Raw genomic sequence first — 21,592 nt, 5'->3', positions numbered from 1 at the left:
TCAATATACGAGCTTACTTACATCCTACACAATCAACAAAAATAGGTACATACAACGTAAAAAAAAAAAATTGAAAAGAAACAAAAAAATAAGTCAAAAATTACAGCACGTCACAAAATAACTAACAAAAATTACAATACACATTAGAAAAAACGAAAAAAAAACAGCACAAAATAAACATACACACAGAATGACTCGAAAAAATTTACAAAGGGTTGAAAAATTCACAAATTCAAAAAATTAAGTAGAAGAAAACAACAATATTATTATTTCGTAACAAAATATTAAACTTGGGTTTTCGAAGCTTACTACAAAAATCAAGTAGAAAAAATTTTCAAAAATATATACAGAATTAGGTCGAAAAAAAGTAGTATAAAATAACAAACAAAATATAATACGATGCTTGCGTCAACTGAAGATTTATTGTCATATGAAAAGAAATCTTTCAAAGGTTATTTTTATATTAAGTAATTAAGAGACATTTTAATATGCAATTTTTAAACGCTATCGATCTTGCGAATTGAATAAAAAGTGAGTTATGAAGTAAAAAAATGATTCGTTCGCTACTTTTAAATCTAAAGACTTGAAAATCGATCACAAAAACTAGCTTAATGTAATTAATTATTATAAGATCTGGCCACAGCCTTTAAGAATAAACGCAATTCCACTAGACGCGAAATAAATCTACTCTGCAGTTGGGTATGTTGTAGTTTGGGTATTTCAGAACATACTGATTTAATTTTTTAGCTATATCGAAAATCAGCCAGTGTAAAGAAAAGCTGCTTTCAAAAAAAAAATATTGCTCGTTTCGATAAGCATTTTTTCCTGATATATCTTCGTCTCGCCCTCTCTCCCCCTCCCCCCTCGCCACCAACAAAATTATTTCCTCCCGTGAAATAGACATACGAGCATTAAATCTAAAATCCGTAATACAGTTGTGTTTGGTAACTGCGATTAAGTTCTTATGAGTATTACTATGGCTGATTTAATAATTCCTTTCTTTATGTTTTAGAACAACCTACGACTAAACTAATACAATAATAAAAATAATTAATAATAAATTATTAAACGGAAATATGGCGAGAATCGATCGTTCGATAATGTTTTCAACATTATTCGTGAAACGAATCGATCGTTTTACAATAAATAAATAAATACTTAAATTCATAATAATACTTGGTAACATAGAATTGCAATGTGAATGTGCCAAAAACGGGGAATTTCATATGGAAAAATTAGCACCTTTATGGTACGCGCCGCACCGTTGTTCGATATTTGTTCGAAAAATACATTTGCAAATACAACCTTCTCGAAACTCCGCCGATAATTTGAATTTTTTTGGAGCAAATACTACGTGAATATGTTTTTCACGTATAAAATAAAACAGAAAAAAATGTATTGAAAAAGTAAAAAAAAAAAAAAATGCAGTCTTGGAAATCGAGTTAGCCCGACTCGAGGTTATGTACAAAAATGCAGACCGTCGTCGTCATCCTCGCTGTAGCTAGCTTAATGTAAGTACATAGATGAGATTTAATTGAACGCGACATTTCAGCTATCTTTGCTTTTCTGCACAATTGTCCAGATTTGCAGCCAGGTGTTTCGAATATCGTAAAATAACTGCAAAAAAAAAGAGAAAAAATGAATATACATCAATCTATAATAATTCGAGTTCAAAGCTGGAAAGAAATATAACTAACAGCAAAAAAGACAAAAGTGAACACAAAAGTAAAAATTTTCAAACATTCTATCTCAATTAGGCAAAATTTTGATAATTTAAAAAAAAAATTGACTCAAGTTTGATTTAAATTTTTTTTTTTTAAATCCATAAACGAATTTCAGCAATTGAAATTCGGACAGGTGACGTATTTTTGCACAGTTTTTCGATCTATCTAGCTCTAATTCAAAAAATTTCTGCTCTTTGGGATGCCTCCCCTTGTCGAAAAAAAAAAAATAATAAGATATGTACGACGATAAACATGGAAACGAATTTTTTCCCAACTATTGGAATTTTAGAGCATTTCTTTTTGATCATTTTTACCAATTTTGCTAACGGAAATCGCAATAAAACCACTTACTTTGGATAACCAATTCGTATCAGCCAATAATTCATTCAGAACATCTGTCGTTCCTTTAGTTTTATCTTCAGATTTCTTCTTCGAAACATATTTCGCACATTCGACAAACGTGTGGTACTTTTGATGCCATATTCTATTGAACAATTTCACCTCGCGAGAACAACTTCTACACAAATCGACCGTCTGATGAAACAAAAAAACAAAAGAATTGTCATCAAATCATATTAATCGAATAAATCGATGCCTGAATTTTTCCAAATTATTTCATTACCTTATCCAAATCATTAGGAATACTGGAATTCGGGTTACATCCCTGCAGAGTTTCTCTTTGGTAAGGTTGACCGTAAAATATAGCGGTTTGCTTGGAATTGGTTTTACTACAACTGGAACATTTGATTTTGGACGAATCTCCTCGAATACTTTTGATCGATAAGAATGGCCACGTTTTGACCAAAATACTCAACGAATTTTCCTTCCATTTTATCACACCGGTTAAATCAGTCAAATAAGTAGCGGTGACTTCGTCGATCACTTTCATATTACTCAAGAAGTAATCATCTGCAGGGAAACAAATGGTTTAATCGTACGTAAGAGATGAAAAGAATACTGATAGAGATGATCGAGTTACGTACCATTTTCCTTGACTATTTCGCCCAAGAAATTCGAATCTAAAGCTTGCGAGACCAAAGTTTGAATATAAACGGCGAACTGATGCTCGTAACAGAGAGATTCTTTCATGAAATTTTCTTTTATTTTGCTACAAATGAAAACATAACGTTGGATAAATGAATACTTAGGTACCTACTTGATTAAATCAAGCTAAAAATTCGTTTACTCACAGATCAGTGGGTATTTCGGTATCATCACATAATTCTAATATTATTTTATCGTTCTTTTCTTCGACTATGCTAATGTCTACTTCTTGATATTTATTCTTATCCTTTTCGGAATATTTGCAAACCTGAACCAAAAAATAACCATAATAGAAACACAACAATTTCGTTCGATTGCGTGATAAGAATTTACTGAAATATGTACCTCCGACGTATTTCGATACAAGTGTCTTCCATCTTTTTCATAATGTTCGAATTTTTGTAATCTGAATTCGTCTTGTTTTCGCCATAAATTTGGGTGTTTTGTATTTGCTTCCTTTTTCAAAATTAAAAATGATTTTGACTGAAACAAAAATCATAAAATTTTTAAATATAGTTCCATTGAAATGTGAGTAATTTTGTCGAAAAAAATATACCTTAGGGCCAACGTCTGTAGCTTTACTATTCTTCAGAGTTTCTTTCTTCTCAACGGATTCTAAAAGTTGAACAAACAAAAAAATAGTATTCGAATAATACGTCATTTGTCCAGCGATTTTCAGGATTTAGAAGATTTGATTTCAAAAGGAAAAAAATGAGGAATGTAAAATATTACGTTTTTTATGGTTTTCGGTGAAATTCTGCTTGAAAGATGTCGGATCACTTTTTCGTACAGTCTTTGTTTTGAATCTAACTGCCCGAATCCGGATTCCTTTCCGTTTAGTACCATTTTCTTCGTCCTAAAGGCAAATCAAAATCATCGATCAATTTAAGATCACGAACTCTCAGCCATAATTAGTTCATCGATAAATAATGAACAGAAACGTACATCAGCACGAGGAGTCCACGAAGGATCAGAATCACTATCGCCGCTTTGATCTTCATTTTCAGAATCAATGGCTCCTTGAATTTTCTGTTTTAGCATTGACTCATCCTTAGCTTTCCTATCTGATACTTTTCTTCGAGGAATAACTTTCGTTTCTTTGACTACAACAAAGAACAAAAAATCACAATAAATAAACAAACGAAAAAAAAAATATCAGAACATCGCTTTCAAACTCACCGGTATCTTTCGGTTTAGGTTTCTGAAGACCGGAATTCTTGATAGTTTTAATTTCGGCGATAGCTTTTTCCATTTTTGGTTTAATCATATCCGCTTTATGTTTCTTCTTTTCAGCTTTCAATTGTAACTTGGCTAGTTTCATTTTAGCCTTTTCCAGCTTCTCTAGCTTGGTTTTAACAGACGTTTTGGTTTCTACGACTGGTTCTTTTTTAACTTTAACTTTTTTTACTTCTTTTTTCGGTTTCACTGGTTCTTTTTTCTTCTCTTCGACTACTTTTTTGGGAACTGGTTTAGGTTTTTTTGAAAATTCATCCGACGACTCGTCGCTCGAACTGTCCAGTCTTCTTTTATCAGATGATTTAGGTAACGGGTAATACCTAGGATCATTTTCGAAATTAGTTTCAGGCTCTTTTTGTTTAGGAAGTTCTTTCGGAAGAGCAGGAGGAACTGATTCGGCGGCGTTATCATCACGGACGATGGGTTGATAAGCGACTTTATTTCGATTCCATGTTTTCAACATTCCAGAATTACCATCGGTGAGAGTTTCGACACTTTCGCAATTGTTTTCGAGGAACTTAATGTAGCTGGCTAAGAAATCGATGTTTTTACGGTAAAACATCGGTTTGGCTATCGATTTGGACATGGCTTCTTCTTCGCTAACGGCTGAGATTAGTTTGAAGTTCGGTGTCGTCGGATCGAACAAGAATTTAAATTCTTCTTCGATATTCGGCACGATGACTTTGACACGTCCCTCGTAAACATCTTTTTCTAATTTATTCGGCGCGGTTGGAGGGAATATCTGCACGTCGTTGATATTATAACCGGCGATGGTCATCGGAACTGGGGGCTCCACAGGAGCAGCAGCAGGAGTACTAGGTATAGCAGCAGGAGCAGGATGGTAATCGTGATGATGATAAGGCGAACTACTCGATTGAAACGATGAGAAATACGCGGATAAAGGAAGAGATGGTGGAATGGAGGCGGCGGCAGGTACATTTCTGAGTTGATGCAACGATGTGGACGGAGTATGACGAGAAGCTGATATATTTGCATGGGACGAGATCACTGACTGGTGTTGAGCAGGGTCATGCGAGATGTTGGTTACTACAGGATTAATGTAGTTGTTTGTAGCCGGCTGCGAGTAAAATTGCTCGGTATTCGAATACATTTTGGGCATATTGTGGGCAACATCGTAACGCGCGCCAGTCTCCATCATGTAACCGGTGTTCTGCAACGGTTGCTGGTACATGTTGAGATGCGCCGGAGGTGGATCGCGAGCCGGATACTCGGTTGGCAGAGTGTGTCTAGGAGGTTCGTTCACTTTAGATGATTTCCTCTTACGCGAATACGGTTTTTCGACGACTGGTTGTTCTTGAGGTGGAGCCACAACTGGTTCTATTTGCTGAGGCATCGTCGTCTTATTGGGTATCTGCATGTATTGCTGGTAATGATGCATCGGCTCTTGGGGCTGGGTAACTTGAGGTTGGTGAGTTTCTGGGATACGGTCGTCGTACATTTTCGGTAAAGGTTTCGAGTTACATTTGACGTTGGCCATCGATTGCGTATTCATTTGCGTAGGGCAGGGTGTCGTATCGAAGTACGAATGTTGACGCTCGGTCAAGCCCAACAGAAGATGCTGGTGATCCGCAACCGTAGGCTGGATATGGCTCTGGTGAACTATTTTATCGTTTTTTGGAGGCGCGACGGGTGCGTGGTTCTGACGATCTGTCGGCCACATCATTTGTCTCGGCGATTTATCCACTTTATCTTCTGGCTCGTAGCTTCGATCAGTTCTCATTATCACCGACGAATATCCCACTGGGCTGTTTTGATGAGGAGATTTAACCATCATCGGAGGCGTACCGGGTGCGTTTTGAGTATCGTTTCTTTCGTTCACCTTATCATGAGGTCTTTTCTGTACCATAGGAAGCGAGGTAGCGACTGCGGGTTTATTATAAGCGATATACAAGGGTGGAAACGACGTACGATTCCGATCAACGATAACGTTATTCTGTACGTTACCAGGCGAATGAGGTAACTTGTTGAAATTCTGGGTAACTTTTTTACCATCTTGGCAATTCATATCGGTTTGCATATCCCTATAAATAGATGGACTAACGGGTACACTGTGAGCTATAGTGTTAGGTGTCATTTGATTCATATTGAATTGATCGTTCTCCTTTAAGCTATTAGTTGGTCGGATTACATCACCTGGATACCGATTGTGATCATTTAAATCATCCGAAGTTAAACTAATCGGTGACGACTGACTGTCTTCGTGATAATCGTTCATCTTGTGCAGCATCATAGAAGGCGAACCATTGGAATTCAGTCGTTGTTGATTTTTCAACCCCATCGCACCATTTTGAACGCTTTTATTGGCCGGCATTTGTTTATGTAAATACTGTTTATTTTGTTTACCGGTGAAATTCACAACAGCCGGAGGAGGATTGCTGGCAAACTGAATCGGAGGTGATTTAAATACACGATAATCTCTCGGTAATGGGCTCATAGTTTCGTTCACCACTGTTGGTAACGATTCCATCGTTTCAGCGTGTTTGGTGGTACTTTTATAGCTCGAATTCACCTTAGCTAAGTTGGCATGACTGCTGTGATTGATGACACCATTTCTATACACTAAATCGTTCTGAGGGTAGTGATTAGACGACAAGATATGCTGCATTTTCACATCGTTGACAGCCTTAGGAAGGTATTTTTTCATATTCGACGCATCCTTCGATTTTCCCGATACGATAACTTGACTTTTTTTATCGCAATCGGTATGACCGAGGGTGTTTATATTATTAATAGGAGACGGCGCGAAATGCGTATTGATATCGTACGATTTCGTCTCAGGTTCGATATGCTCCGGTGATATTTCATGCGGTAATACGCCAAACGGACTGAGCTGCGATTGCCTCGACCAGTACGCCGATTGAACCGAATTGTTAGTCGTTTCGGTATTGAATACGTTAGAACGTCCATCGGGTGGCGCTAGTATTTGATGAGGAAGATCTTGTTTGGACAAATTTTCGTTCGGCATTTGTTTCTGATGAGCGAATGCATTAAAATGAGCTGGCCTTTGAGCCGTGTGATGGAATAATGGTAACATGGTCACATCGTATCCGATGGAATTTGGAAAAAATCCGCCTCCATTGAAGTGCGGCCCGTTTGTGTTCGCAGTGGCTGGAAAATTAGAGTTCGAATGGGCTGCTTGGATCACCAGCGGTGAAACACCGTCGTGATGAAATGTGTGAGATGTTACGGGTAAGAATTCATTCGGAGCTGACATATTCGTTTTAGTTTTTCATATCATAAAATTAAGAAACGAATACGAGTTTATCCAAAGTTCAACTCGTAACTGTAATCGAATGTGATGAAGATGCAATTCGAAGAGATCATCTTGAACCTACCAACAGAAAAAAATAAACAAAAATTAACAAGCTTGTACGAGAAATTTACCTGGAAATGATACACATGTGTCATGAACCGGTTAAATAATGATAAGTTTTACTTATCATAATGTTGCGGTAGGTAATCATAATATTATGATAATGATACCGTAATGTTTACATAAGAACTGTATTTTAATTTGAATGATCGAGGTGTTGAGTTGGTTGTCAATGTACTCCAATCAACGTGAGCTAGCAATTTTTTTCAATTTTCAGCTCATGTGCCAAATAATAGATTATCGTCGATCTATTATTCTGAATCTATCACACGTTTAGCTCATACTGTTACCGAATTTCCAATGAGTGAGAATCTTTCGTAGGATATTTTTGCAGTCACTTTACCTTTATTCTTAAACGTAACACTGTTTTCAATCACATTCCTGTTAATTTATTAGCACAATAGATGAAACTCAAAATTTTCATGCGGTTATTATATCATATCACAAAAAACATAAATACAAAAAACACTTCTACTTACATTCATTAATAAAATTCAAGTTATGTAGCCATAATTCGAAGATTAAATGATCGTTGAAAAAATAAACGAGCAAATATTCTTAATCGATTTTCTTATATAAAAAAAATGAACCGAACGAAAATTAATAATCAAAATAATAGATAATTTACGCACAGACTCAAAACTTTCATTTGAACCATCATGGCAACTTTACCCTTCTCTTGTTTGGTGTTTTTTTTTTACTTCATCTGCATTCTACATAGATCTAAACCAAGTCTATCGTAATCTAGAGAAAGCAACTACGCAGAGTCCATCTTCGGTCCATCTGAGAAAAAAGTTGAAAGTAAAAACCGGTATTTTCACGATTTACCAAAGCTCATATTATTTGTATTTCTTTTCACCACGTTATTTCGGGAGGAGGTGCCGATGAATTCTAATGAATTTTCAATTTTGCATAATTATTTTTGATATTTGATATTTGATGGTTGAAAGAACATTTTACGAATTCTTAATCATCTCAGAAGTTGACTACAATTATTTAAAGAAATACTGTTGCAGTCTTGCACTTAGCAATATGCAATGCACATGCAGGAGAGTGGATATAAAATTTCTTAGTGGAGTCGAGTGAGTGGAGAATGGAGAATAATTTGCAGAAGTTCACATTTTCGTCAAATTCAGACTCAATCTCGATGACCCCATAATTTTTGTGTACCATAATAGAAGAAATTTTATCCTCTTTTCATAAATTAAATGTGGTGTAATTTTTTTCAAGATCCGCAATTCCGCATACACGATACTGCAGTAAAAAAAAGCATACCTACTTTGATTGAGCTGAAAACTGCATCGGAGAAAAATAAAAAGATTGCAAGCAGGGTTAAGGAGCGAAACTAGAATGCGAAATCCCTTTATTTTCGAAAAATGTTTGTGGGGCAGAGCAGAAAGGAACCAGGAACAAAATTCAAAAAATTCACATGAGCACCAACGCCGAATAAAATTACGTAATTATAAACGGAACGGAACGATACCTATTTTATTGGGTTTTTTTAGCATAGCGGATAATTAAATGGAAACTGGAACAAAATTAATTTCACTCCGCAACAGTGAATCTATGATAGGAAATTTAATCTTCTTTCCATTCATCCATTGGAATAATTTTTTTTTTCAAGATTCGCATAAGAAATGATGCTGAAAAAAAAGGAAAAGGTTGCAAGTGATGAATTGAGCCAGAAATTCAATTTTTCTTCTCTCGAAATCCATCTCGAGGAGCGAGGACCCCATAATTTTTTTCCAACATGGTAAATGATATTTTATAATTTTTCCTCTTTTCAATGGTGCTAAAATTTTTGAAATCCTCAAAATTTCGTGTTTAGAAAATGACGACTTTACACAACGAATTCATGTTTGAAGGAATTTCGATGTTTTTTTGATAAGTGTTTTAAAATTCCAAAAATTTGAGAAAATGTCCTTCATTATCAGGGAAATTGAGTAGAATTAATTTTTGAGGACGCTCTACAGGAAATTAAATTTCACACCCCAGGCCCCACTCAATGAATTATGTACCTACCTACCAAGATTATTAAAATCCACCCGGTATGTCGCTCGCAAACGCGATTTTTCTAATCGAGCGCCCAAATTTCTGTAGAAAAAAATCACTTGAAAAAAAATTCACAAAATTTCATGAACTTTTCAAATATACGATGGAGAAATTTCTCTCAACTTTCCACATAATGGAGTTGAATTTATCAAAGTTTTTGCATTTGAATCAAGAAAAGCCCGGTATGAATGACTCAATGGATGGTCAATTTGAAACAATTTGAAATAACATTAAATTTCGTACAAAATTATGAATGACTAATAATGTAGGTCTACATTATTTTTCAATAATTATTTTAAAGAAAATGTGATTTTTCTACACCTACTTCATTGTTTTAGTTTTTCTCACCTCAAAGATGCTACGGTGCTCTAGATTGCCTAAAAAAATGTATTGCAATCAAAAGAGCATGAAATTCTCCTTCAGATAACTGAAAAAAATTGTACAGTTTTCCAAATTAATTTTTTCAGACAGCAATAATTTCAATGTACCTACCTGGGTTGCGTTCACTGTGGAAATCAAAATCGCTTTGAAACTAATTGGTTATTGGCTAATAAATTCTACATATGATCGTTTTTCTGCCAAAATTTCAACACTTTTTGATAGGTCATACCTTATGACACTTTTCCGAAAATCTTGAAAATCATGATCGAATTTTCAGCTAAAAATTCTTCAAAAAAAAAAAAAAAAAATTCGTCGAAACCTTTGGATTTATTGCAAATTTTAACTCATTTCAATGCCTATAATGATTTTAGACATTTTTGAAAACATTTTATCGACCTACCAAAATGAGTTAAAATGAATGGAAAAATTGTTATGGTTACCTACTCGAAGTCCCAAATTTACCTAGTTATGAGCGAAAAGTTCATCAAAAAGTTACAAAAAAAATTTTCAACAAAAATTCCTGAATTTCAATCCAATCAGGCAATCAATCAAAAAGGGCTAAAATTTTACAAGAATTTCGAATGTTTGATTAGAATATTTTTTAAACATTGTGGAAGAATTTCGAGCTCAAATTAGGTCATAATTAAGTGCTCGATAATTTCTAATTTATTTTTTCCTGTAACTTTCATACGAGTGATGATCATGAATTTGAGACCATCCTCAGAAAAACATTGAATTTACTTCAATGATGTAATGTATGTATCTAATCTATACCAATTTTTCTTCAAAATTATTGATCTTCAGAGAATAAAAAGCCCCAATTCCATAAATTCATGTTATTTTCTCGTACTTACTTTTCATAAATATGCATTTTTTCATTTTTGTAAAATCGTCATTTTCTCAAGAAAAAATTTTGAGGATTTCAAAAATTGTATTTTCCTTTGTTAATATACTAATAGTATAACAAATTATGGGGTCTTCGAGATGGAGTTTGACTTCACTTGCAACTTTTTTCCCCTAACAGTAGGTTAAGCAATTTTATATTTTAGAATTTAGATCCTTTTTTTAATGAGTGATCGGCTGATCGCAAATTCGGAGCTTGAAAAAAATTATACCTACGAATGGAAAGAGCCAGAGGATAAAATGTCCCTATTATGAAGCTACATATCAATTAGAATAATTCATCGGCATCCTTCTCAAAATATAATAACATGCTGAAAACCAACTGAAAACTGAAAAGTGAAAAGTGAAAAGTGAAAACTAAACTGAAAATGAAATAAAATAAATATCAGTTTTTAGCTATCACAAATCCCAAACTTCCTCAGTTTTCAGTTTTTTGAGCTTTTAGCTTTTACTCTTTTAGCTTTTCAAATTTTTCTCAATGAGCTGAATAGAAAGGAAATATGAAACTCACAACACAACGAAAAAAAAAAAAAAAAAAAAAAAACGAGAAAACTGAAACTTAAGAAAAGTAAAATGTGAAAATGAAAAAAGAATTCAAAAAGAAAACCAAATGAATGTGTAAAAAAGCAAAAAGCTAGAAAAAAAGCTGAATAAGTAAAAGTAAAGGTTTTTTGGCGTTTTGGCTAGAGCTTTTAGCTTTCAAAAATCCCAAACTTCCTCAGCAGTCAGCTTTCAGCTTTCAGCTTTCAGCTTTGACTGCTTTGAGCTTTCAAGTTTCAGCTAGCTTTCCATCCCTGTGAAATACATATGAGTTATGAGCTTTTGTCCTACAGGCTACATATTGTGTCCATTGCTGTGTCCCAGTAAATCGTGAAATTACCGATTTTTATATAAATTTCACAATGTGCAACCTTTTTCTGCTGGGGTGGACCGATAAGGAATACTCTTCGTAGTTGCTTTCCCTAGATTACGTCGGACTTTGGGAGTTCGGGAAACGGGGGTGTTTGGTTTAAAATAAAAATAACCAAGTTCATCGTATTCCTTAAAGTGCTATCAATTTTACCTTTCACTGATAACACGTTCCTATTTAGTAATATGAAAAGTTTCACGAGCAACCGCAACGGTAAGTAACGATTGTCGTACAGAATTATTACTATTTGCATTTTCCACCACACTGCAGTAATATGTATCTCGCCTATATATTATCGATTTATATTTGAACTAAATTTCTGCGTTCAGAGATGACCTTAATGTAACTGGAAAATCATCTTTTTATCGTCTTCTTTTCGTATTTTTTCGAATATGTGTTTAACGAAATCAATATCCACGATAAGGTGATAACAGTTCCATATGTGATTAGATGGTACGCGAAGTTATATCGTCCAGTATTGCGAGTGAAAAAAGTTCGTTGTATGAATCGAATGCAAAATTGAATGCATACTCTAAAAAAGAAAGTAATACAATTAGTCGAAACGTTTAGTTGACTGTTTTTGCTTATCCATGTACTGTTTATGTAAGTACCAAGTACCATTCGGTTCAGTTAAGAGTATAATGTAACCTTGTGTAATATTAGAACCCCATCGTGTAACATATCAGTTAGCATCTCGATTAATTTACGTATTTTTGCGTTTCAGTTCACGAAAATGATATCGTGGGGACGGTTTAAGTATGCTCTATATACTTATCGCCGCAACAAAATATAACGAACACGACGAACGATGACGAGTGAAGACCTACTGCAACCTGGACACGTTGTCAAAGAACGATGGAAAGTTCAAAAGAAAATCGGCGGCGGTGGTTTCGGCGAAATCTACGAAGTTCTAGACGTGGTAACCAAAGAGCTTGTTGCCCTAAAAGTGGAATCATCGCGGCAACCGAAACAAGTTCTGAAAATGGAAGTTGCCGTTTTGAAGAAACTACAAGGACACGAGCACGTTTGTCGTTTCATTGGCTGTGGACGTAATGATCGTTTTAATTACGTAGTTATGCAACTTCAGGGCAAAAATCTTGCCGAGTTACGAAGATCTCAACCCAAAGGAGCATTCTCACTGTCGACAACGTTAAGGCTAGGTTTGCAGATACTAAAAGCAATCGAAAGTATTCACGGAGTCGGATTTCTGCATAGGGATATTAAACCTTCGAATTTCTCAATGGGCAGGTTGCCCACCAATTGCCGCACCGTTTATATGTTAGATTTTGGCTTGGCTCGTCAGTACACGACGCAAACCGGAGACGTTAGAACGCCTCGTTCGGCAGCTGGCTTTCGTGGTACCGTCCGGTACGCTTCTTTGAACGCCCATAAGAATAAAGAAATGGGCCGTCACGATGACTTGTGGTCTCTGTTTTATATGCTAGTCGAATTTGTAAATGGTCAGTTACCGTGGAGAAAAATAAAAGATAAGGAACAAGTAGGAATAATGAAAGAAAAATACGATCATAGATTGCTTCTGAAGCATTTACCGTCGGATTTGAAACAATTCTTAGAACACATACAGAGTTTAGAGTACGCCGATAAGCCCGATTACGATATGTTAGCCGGAATACTGGATAAATGTTTGAAACGTCGCGGAGTCAAAGATTCGGACGCGTTTGATTGGGAGAAGACGTCGTTGGTACCGGAGAACATGCATCATAATCCGAAAATTACGTACGCTGTAAATAACACTTCGGCGGCGATAATGACGCGTCCGGTGACCACAACGTCGTTAGGAGCCGAACCCAACGTACAACTAATTACGTCGGTTTTCGACAACGACCAAGAGAACATCGAACCGGATAACGAGAAAGAGTTGGAAGAAAAGTACGGCGACTTGATTCGAACGCTATCGAATCGCAAAATGTTGAACGCTGGTCAAAAAAGTAACAAAAACGCGGAACTCGAAGTAGCCGCCAAATGTGATACGCCAGTAAACAATGTATCCCGGTCGAGCGGCAGAAAGAGCATGGAAAGGCGAACGGTATCGATGCCCGGTCTCGAGCAAAAGGTGATGGATAATTCGCAATTCTCGTTACAGCCTGGCGAAACGGTAGCCAGTACGACCCAAGATGTCGAACCAGAAACCGCAGTCGTTTCGTCTGTCCATCATTCGGATACACCTAACGCTCGGGTACAGTTCACCAATCATCATAAACATCCGCCCAAGACGTCCGGCAGTAACGATCCGGCCGCGTTACGATCATCGCACGCTGCTATCAAAGAACATCGCATGCGTAGGCAACACACGCCGACATCTAATTATCTAATACCGAGAACGTCGAGCACGGTAGACGCATCCTATACGCAGTTCGCCGTCATGGAGGATGATAACATATCCGCTATGCAGCAGGTGACTCGCGGAGGCGGCGGAGGACTCACGCTAGCTTCGCAGTGGAAATCGCAATTCGACGATTCCGAAGAAACCGATAACGAATGGAAGGCCGAAAACAACGCTCAAAGTCCAGATCATAAACAACTTTCTCAGCAGGTATTATCTTTATCGAACGCGTTCGCTGCTCTACGCTCGAACGCCGAATCGAACGATGACGGAGAGGCTAAAATACAAATCGAAATCAAAGAAGACAGTCCGACCAAAAGCTCAAACTGCGAAACAAACTCGGTTCGGTTACAAAAGGCCAATAAACTGGTCAAAGAAAAGCAACAACAAAAAACCACCACCGTCAAGAAAGACGATGGAGCGATAAAACGCGACGCCGAATTAGTCCTTCCTCGAGCGTGGAGCTTGCCTCAAGTTAATTCGAAAATAAGACTGAATTTAACACCTCCATTTCTGCAGCACGCCGTCGTCGACGGTATTTTATATCAAATAGACGTGATGCGTAACGTAGCCACTAAAAAGCAACTCAGCGACGTAAGTTCGGATATCGCCCCACGCAGATCTAGTTTACCGGTATCGTTATCGTTGAACGGAGTCGAGCAACAAGAACCAACCAAACGAATTTCTTTCCAGAAAGATGAATCGTCTTCCAAAGAGAAACGCCGGCAATCCGAACCGCCGGCCGACGATAACGACGAATGCGTATTGGAACCGGTATCCGGCAAGCTGGAAATACGCGTCAGCGATAAATTCACCGGACAAGCGACCCGTAATTCTATATGTTCTTCTTCGGATAAAATTTTCAATAAATCTTCCGTCCAGTTCAACGAGAATAAAAACGATAACAGCAAGGCGTACCTGATCCGGCAGTTCTTATCGAACGAGTCTTTGAACGATGAAACCAAAGAGTATATTAAGAATAAGAAACTGATGCAGCAGCAGCAGCAACAGTTTTCGAAAATTAGCAAAATACCCATACCCGTCGCTCCGCCTAAACCTTCGTATCTGAACGAAACTCATCCTACTAAACCCATCGAAAGCGAACCACCTATCGTAAATTCGGCGAATATTACCAGCGTTAAAAACGCTTCGATCGACGAAACATCGGCGTCCAAATCAAAAAACTCTATCGAGGCTCGTCCTAAATATAAGAATCTATCCGCTAGCCAAGTCAACGATATGTATACGCCGGCGTTACGCAGACATAGAAAAAATCAAGATAAATATGTAACCGATCCGTCGCAATTGCAATTACGTTTTCATCGGCCGACCTCTCGCAAATCGTGGTCTTCGGCTCATCTGAGCAGCAACGATAATTCCGAAGATACGAACGTTCGAGGCGTACCGATTCACATGCTGTATCCCCAAAAAGCCGTCAAAATCGCCGACGATCTTAGCAACGGCGATGAATTAAATTCGGCTTTGTATCACTCGCCGTGCGCACCGCCTGCGGACACCAAATTGTCTCCGGAAAATAGCGCCAGGTGTCGTAGATTTTTGCCAATTCTACAAACTAAATCACCAGTAGCTGATTCTTAATTTATAAGGTATTTTTTTTCTTTCTTTTTTTTTCTTTTTTTTTCTCAAATTCTCATATTTAGCTTGCATTTTATTTTCTTATATTGTGATCGTAGCTTTTTTTAAATCTAATTATATTTTCGCTTTGTTTTGTGTTTTCGTATAAATGTATCGAGTTGACAGGTTAACGACGTGAAAAAAAAACGTTTCTGTTTCTTTTCATCATTTTTTTCTTTTCTCTTCAGGAAAGCAAATTTTTACGAAATTGTATTTCGAGCAGCAGTTGTAGTATTAAGTATATTCTAGAATTGATAAGTAACAAAATGTCACATGACTGATAATTTAATTGCATTTAAGGGTTTTTTTTTTCTTTCTCGTTCCTAGAAGTATATTACGATGATAAAAGTATATATTATTTTGATATACCAGTTTGATCGGATTTTTTTGTTTTTTTTTCTTTCATTATTTTGAAGCACCGTTCGAATTTTTTGTTTTGTTTTTATTATTTTTTTTTGTTTTTTGTGAAAATGATTGTCAAAATTTCCTATATTTTGTGTTTTGCCTAAATAGTGTTTTTTTTCGTTTTTTTGTTCTTTTGTGTGGATCGAATATTGAACTTTTTACTTTTTTTTTCCTTCTTCTTATACCTAATTATATTTAAAAAAACGTTAATTTTCAACGTAATACGAATTGAAAATTGTTATCATGATTAGAGTAATCTCCCCGTTATCGCAATTAATGCCGAAAAACGCGTTATTGTAATTTTACTGATTGTATCTGTTACCATACTGTCAGTTGTAATGCTTTAAAAAATACGAATTTTTTATTTATATATCGAAAGTTATTATTTGAAAAGAAAAGCGTTGATTTTAAACAAAAGATATATGTATATGTATTTTACTACTTATCCTATCAGCTTGTACTTAATAAAATTCAGTTTGAATTTTACTAATTATGCGTTTATTTTTTGCACTACCTATTTGACATCTGATGTTTATCAATCTGTAGTTTAATTGCGAGAAGGAAAAATAATAATTTTCGCATTATTAAGTATTCGTCCTATAGCTATATGAACCGAGCGTATTGATATTTGAAAAACTCCAACGCAAGCTCGGAAACGTTTTAATGGAATTTTTTTTTTTGTTGTTACGTCATCTGTAAACGATATTTTTAGATTTGTTGCCTTTTTTGTGAAATGCGCCGGAAAATTTTGCATAAAGTCGAACTGTATCGTAATTCGAAACCGAAGTTTGAGCGGTCAACGTACGCACGGTGCTAAGAAAAGAATGTTGAAAATTTGTAATTACTCAAATAGGTACGATGATGCTGTGTTTATTCCATTTTACTTTTAAGGGAAGAATAAAACGAATTGAGTAGGTAATTTTCAAGTACATGCGTAGTATAACCGATGTAGATAGGTAGGTGTATGAAAATAATCATTTGGTAGAATTGGTGTAGGTATAATGAAGAAAAGTAAATGATACAACGATGAATAAAATATACCGCCTGTATAGAAGTGGTATATTATTTTAGTAGAGTTGCACGTCTGCCTGTATCGATCATATTCTCAGAATTTAATGAGAGAAATGAAAATTTGCGCGTTAGTCGTTCATTGGAAACTTGAAAATAGTCACCTTTCCTAGCTGCGTTGTTGTTGCCTGGTCTGTCGCGTGTATCATCGTAAAACAAAAAATTTCACACTTGGTTGAGTAATTGATTTTTCCGGACACGTTTTACAGACTGACAAAGGGTATTATGGAATCAGCTTTGTCAATAGCGGTGGGATATATTCTAACGTATCTTAATTACGAACATTTTAAATAAAGTCGTAAAATGCTTGGAAAATTTTGTTACGGAAAGGTTCTTGGTACGATATAACTATTAAAATTTATTGTACCTCATCTATTATCATTTATTTATCAAAACAAACAGATTCGTATATTCAACAAATGTGTTAAAATTTGAAGAAGGAAAAAAAACATCGGTACCTAGTTATGTACATCTGATTAAATAACCATACCGACATCTTTTACATAATGTGCTCAGAAATGAGTGCAAAACGACTAATATTTTTGAATTGAAGCCAACATTTTTACTTGACATATTTTTTTAGCGGTATTTTTGTCACTCAAAATTAAAGAGACAATAGTTAAAAGTTGAACGCGTTGAATTCAATTGTTGCTTTCTCGAGAAAATCGCGCAAAAATCAAATGTCGTTGTATGTATTAGTGTTAGACTGTCATCACATAATCACACGTTCCTACCTAATTGTAAGGGTATATCCACACGTTCAACAGGAGCTGTAAAAATGTGTATAACGTTGTCGTGCTGTAAATTCAATGTTGGTTGTTTTTTCTAGAGTTAAGCAGGCTTGTATCCAAATTGTCTGAAAAAAATTCGTGCTCTAAAATATAATACGTAGGCAGTGATTTCGATCATAGGAGATCGTTGTTGTTGTTTTTTCTTCTTAAAAAAAAAAACTTTTCACAAGTAGATACAGATAGGTATATAGGTATTTAGAAATTTGAGCATGCTTTGCATAATTGCATAAGCCTCAATGACTAAAAAGTAGTTGTTTTGAAAACACACCGAGAATTTATTCATAAATTTGTTCTGCAATCATTACACAAAACGATAAATAACCTTATTATGAATTTAGGTCCACAGTTGAATACAAACAACTTACAGTAAGTGTTACTCAACACGAACAAAAAATATTTCGAGATAAATTGCCCATTTTCAAAATCAAAAAGTGGTTACTTATAATATGAGGAAGCAAATTGATTTTTTTCTGCGAAATTTGCTGCGCAAAAAATTGAACTGACTCGAAGTGAGGTCATATAATGACACATGGAAGTAGTCGTCAGTCGTAAATGCTTTTTGTCTGGCTGTTGTCTTAAAGGAGCTGGATAAAATTTGAAATATACGTCGAAAATGATTGATACAAACTTAGAATTTTGTTTTGCATCTGCTTCTTTAATACTTACCTATAAAAGTTAAGCAACATAGGTACGTTTAGATTATTAGCTTTTTTGCAGGCATGGATAGACGTCATTGGATATCGCACCCTATAGCAGTGTAAATGGAGATGTGCATTGGAAATGTGAATGAAGCCATATCCTGGCTCCTGATTGGCCAATTATCACGCAGTCTTTTTATCAAACACGATTACGTCCTCTCAATTCTCATATTTTTTTATTTGCCGCAGCTAAAATTAAAATAATTCGAAATGTCCGATGATGAACAAATTAATCATAAGTAGGTAGAGGTACCTACTTTTATTTTAAATGCGTCTCATCTTCGGATCTCCACCAAAACTTCAAAACAATTATTATTCCAAGCAAGTCTGAAAAATAAAACGCTCTAACCAAAAATGCATTAAAAAATGTTGAAAACTTATAAAATTTGACAAAAAAAAAACAATAAAATGATTGAAATTTGAAATTACTGTAAAATGTAAATTAAGTAGGTAAGTACTTCAAATTATTAAAATGTTGATTTGCCTAAAATGCAATTGTAGAAGAAAGTGTTGAAACTGTGTGAAAAGAAGTAGTAAAAAAAGTTCAAAGGTGAAACTTTTGTAAAACTTGACAGGATTCAGCACGGAAATTAAGTAGGTACATAAATAATATTGTTAAAATTTCAATCAAGACATGTTGTGACTGAAAAAATCTCTGAAAATCATTAGGTATAGGTAGTCGTCGGGGGACCCGCATAAGGATCAATTGCACACCCCTTCCCCCACAGATCCTCCGGGACAACTTTTTTCTTAAAGGGAGAGTCCTAAGGAACATTTATAGCTCTTGTCCTCAAAAAAAAAAGGTGTCCCTATTTACAAATGGCGGGCATTTTGATTGACATGGCCAGCCGAACCGTATAAAGTTAGATCAAAAGAGCAGGCAAAAATTCATCACCAGTCAAAATTTCAATTGCTAAAGTGCCTTTTTCGATTTTTGGTGAATTTTCAAAAATCAAAATTTTACCAAATTGACCTAGAAAGCTGAAATTTAGGATAAACCCTATTTTCGACCTGCCAAATCGATTGGAAACTGTTTCAAACCGTTTTGAGCCATTCTGGAGCCTCCAGAGATTTTTTGAGAATTATTGGAGCCTCCAGTAAATTTTTGAAACTTGAAATTTCCACAAAATTTCATCAAATGGAGTTGGAAAGCCGAAATTCATTCTGCAAACTAATTTCAATATGCTAAGAAGTAAGAAGTCGACTGCAGGTGAATTTCAAGTCGTTTTGGAGCCTCCAGCGACTTTTTGAAAATTACTTTGAGAATTGCTGGAGCCTCCAGTAGATTTTTGAAACTGCGGAAATTTCATCGAATGGAGATGGAAAGCCGAAATTAACACCCTCTGAAGACGACTTCAAGTGAGTTCAAGTCATTTTTGAGCCTCCAGTAACTTTTTGAAAGGTTTCATCATTCATGGCGTTTTTATATAGGAAAATTGAAATTTCCAAAAAGTAGCTGGAAGCTTCAAAACAATCAAAACCAACTGAAACCTCCATGCAGTCGAGCTGGCCCTACTAACAAAATGGCTGCCCATTTTGATTGACAGGTTAGCCAAAATATTCATTAAAATTGATGAAATGTCATTTCGGTTAAAAATTATGGTTACAATTAACATGATTCCACCATATTTTTTTTTAAAGAATAAAAAGGGTAAAAATGACCCACTCTACTCAATTCACAATTTTTCAAAAATGTTCCCTCCTTTTTTCGAGGGGGGAGGGATGTAAAAACTAAAAATTTGATATTCGAAAACAGTGTGCGGAAGAAAGCTTCATCCATGAAATGAAATTTCTACACATGTACCGCTATCTATCGGAATATTCAAAAAATGAGAATTTCCAACTTTCCACCAACGTTTTATTTTCGCGACCAACCCAGAAGTACATAACAGAAGAGAAATACAAGTTATTAAAATTTCTTCATTGTGCAATTAGTTTCTCTTCAAAAAAAAAAATACAGAAATGGACAAAAAATTTGGAATTCTTACGCTTAACCTAGTACCTACTCGTTTATTTAAAAAATCGAACTTTTTTCTCTGTAAAATTTAAAATATCAATAAATGCTCCTATAAATAGTTGACTAACTTGAGAGCTGCAATCATTTTTTGTTGAACATGCCAAACAAATACTTAATAAATTATCTCTTATGAAAATTCTTTTTCAACAAATGAAAAAAAAATTACATGATTTTTTCTTCCTTCAAAAATACATATTTAAAATTTTTGAGCTTTATACCCTTAAAAATTTTCATTGAGAAAAAAATTGAAAAATTGGAACCTTTCTTTTTAAAAACAATAGGTATATTGTAAACCATAGTTGGTAGGTATTTTTTCAGGAGGAAAAACATGAAAATTGAAATTAAGTAGGTAAGTACATGAAACAAAATGTTTCTAATAGGTCATTAATTTCGGAAAAGTCATCTTCAAAAAAATGATAAGTGTCAAAAAAAATTCCGTGATACACGCTCAAAACAAATGAGCAACGAAAATAATTCTTCTTTTTACAATACCTAATTCAAATACCCTCATGAGAGTACAATATTGTACTGAACGTAGGCCTTTGTAGTGAAGCTATAAAAATTCTCGCTTTTTCACAAAATCAAAAAGTATTTTTTTTCAATTCCCTGAAAATGCTTTTTTATTAAAAAAAACCCTGTGACGCTTGCGCAATACTGTGCATGATTCCTCGCGCAGGATTTCATTTAAAATTTGGATTTAAACTCAAACACACAACCCTTTGGAATTTTTTTTATTTTTTTTGAAAATATGTATTTTCAAAAGTTGTTTTGGAATAGATAGTAATGTCTTTTAATAATTGTTCTTTTCAAAAAAAAAAATAATAATTCAAAATTTTCCAAGTTTTTTGAACTTTTTTGGTATTTTTGAAAATGAGCTTTGAGTTCTCTAAAATTATTTGTTTTCAATGTTTTAGGAATTTTTTTTTGCAAAAAAAATTTACATTTATCAATTTTATTTTGTAGTCTTTTTTAGTCATTTTTCGTTTTTTC

At 35.1% G+C, this 21,592-nt stretch overlaps 2 protein-coding genes across 3 annotated transcripts; one reads left to right on the top strand and one right to left on the bottom strand.

The window, feature by feature from the left end:
* Positions 1-402: 402 nt before the first annotated feature.
* LOC135841378 (uncharacterized) lies at positions 403-8,090 on the bottom strand. Its single transcript, XM_065358316.1, has 11 exons — positions 7,878-8,090; positions 3,948-7,356; positions 3,714-3,871; positions 3,501-3,624; positions 3,325-3,383; positions 3,114-3,251; positions 2,915-3,036; positions 2,708-2,832; positions 2,347-2,633; positions 2,076-2,258; positions 403-1,617 (listed from the first exon to the last, which is right to left on the bottom strand). Exons 2-11 carry the CDS (start codon positions 7,237-7,239, stop codon positions 1,549-1,551), a joined length of 4,557 nt encoding a protein of 1,518 aa, XP_065214388.1. The 5' UTR covers positions 7,240-7,356; positions 7,878-8,090; the 3' UTR covers positions 403-1,548.
* A 3,613-nt stretch (positions 8,091-11,703) lies between these two features.
* Asator (asator) lies at positions 11,704-16,518 on the top strand. 2 transcript variants are annotated; one of them, XM_065358314.1, is made up of 2 exons: positions 11,704-11,857; positions 12,369-16,518. In XM_065358314.1, the coding sequence occupies exon 2, from the start codon at positions 12,453-12,455 to the stop codon at positions 15,585-15,587; it is 3,135 nt and encodes a 1,044-aa protein (XP_065214386.1). In that variant the 5' UTR covers positions 11,704-11,857; positions 12,369-12,452; the 3' UTR covers positions 15,588-16,518. The 2 variants fall into 2 exon arrangements, with proteins under 2 accessions (XP_065214386.1, XP_065214387.1); XM_065358315.1 differs by lacking the exon at positions 11,704-11,857 and adding an exon at positions 11,885-12,247.
* The last annotated feature ends 5,074 nt before the right edge of the window (positions 16,519-21,592 follow it).

Source organism: Planococcus citri, chromosome 3 (genome assembly GCF_950023065.1).
Source record: "Planococcus citri chromosome 3, ihPlaCitr1.1, whole genome shotgun sequence".
In the NCBI taxonomy this organism is placed as follows: domain Eukaryota; kingdom Metazoa; phylum Arthropoda; class Insecta; order Hemiptera; family Pseudococcidae; genus Planococcus; species Planococcus citri.
The sequence above is the reverse complement of the archived record's forward strand: the minus strand, read 5'-3'. Positions and strand labels throughout refer to the sequence as shown.

Coding starts and splice junctions, on each gene's coding strand:
- LOC135841378 (XM_065358316.1), bottom strand. CDS start 7,239: ATGTCAGCTCCGAATGAATTCTTACCCGTAACATCTCACACATTTCAT. Junction 3,872..3,947: donor ACCTAAACCGAAAGATACCG/GTGAGTTTGAAA, acceptor TCTTTGTTGTAG/TCAAAGAAACGAAAGTTATT. Junction 3,252..3,324: donor CTACAGACGTTGGCCCTAAG/GTATATTTTTTT, acceptor TTTTTGTTTCAG/TCAAAATCATTTTTAATTTT.
- Asator (XM_065358314.1), top strand. CDS start 12,453: ATGACGAGTGAAGACCTACTGCAACCTGGACACGTTGTCAAAGAACGA.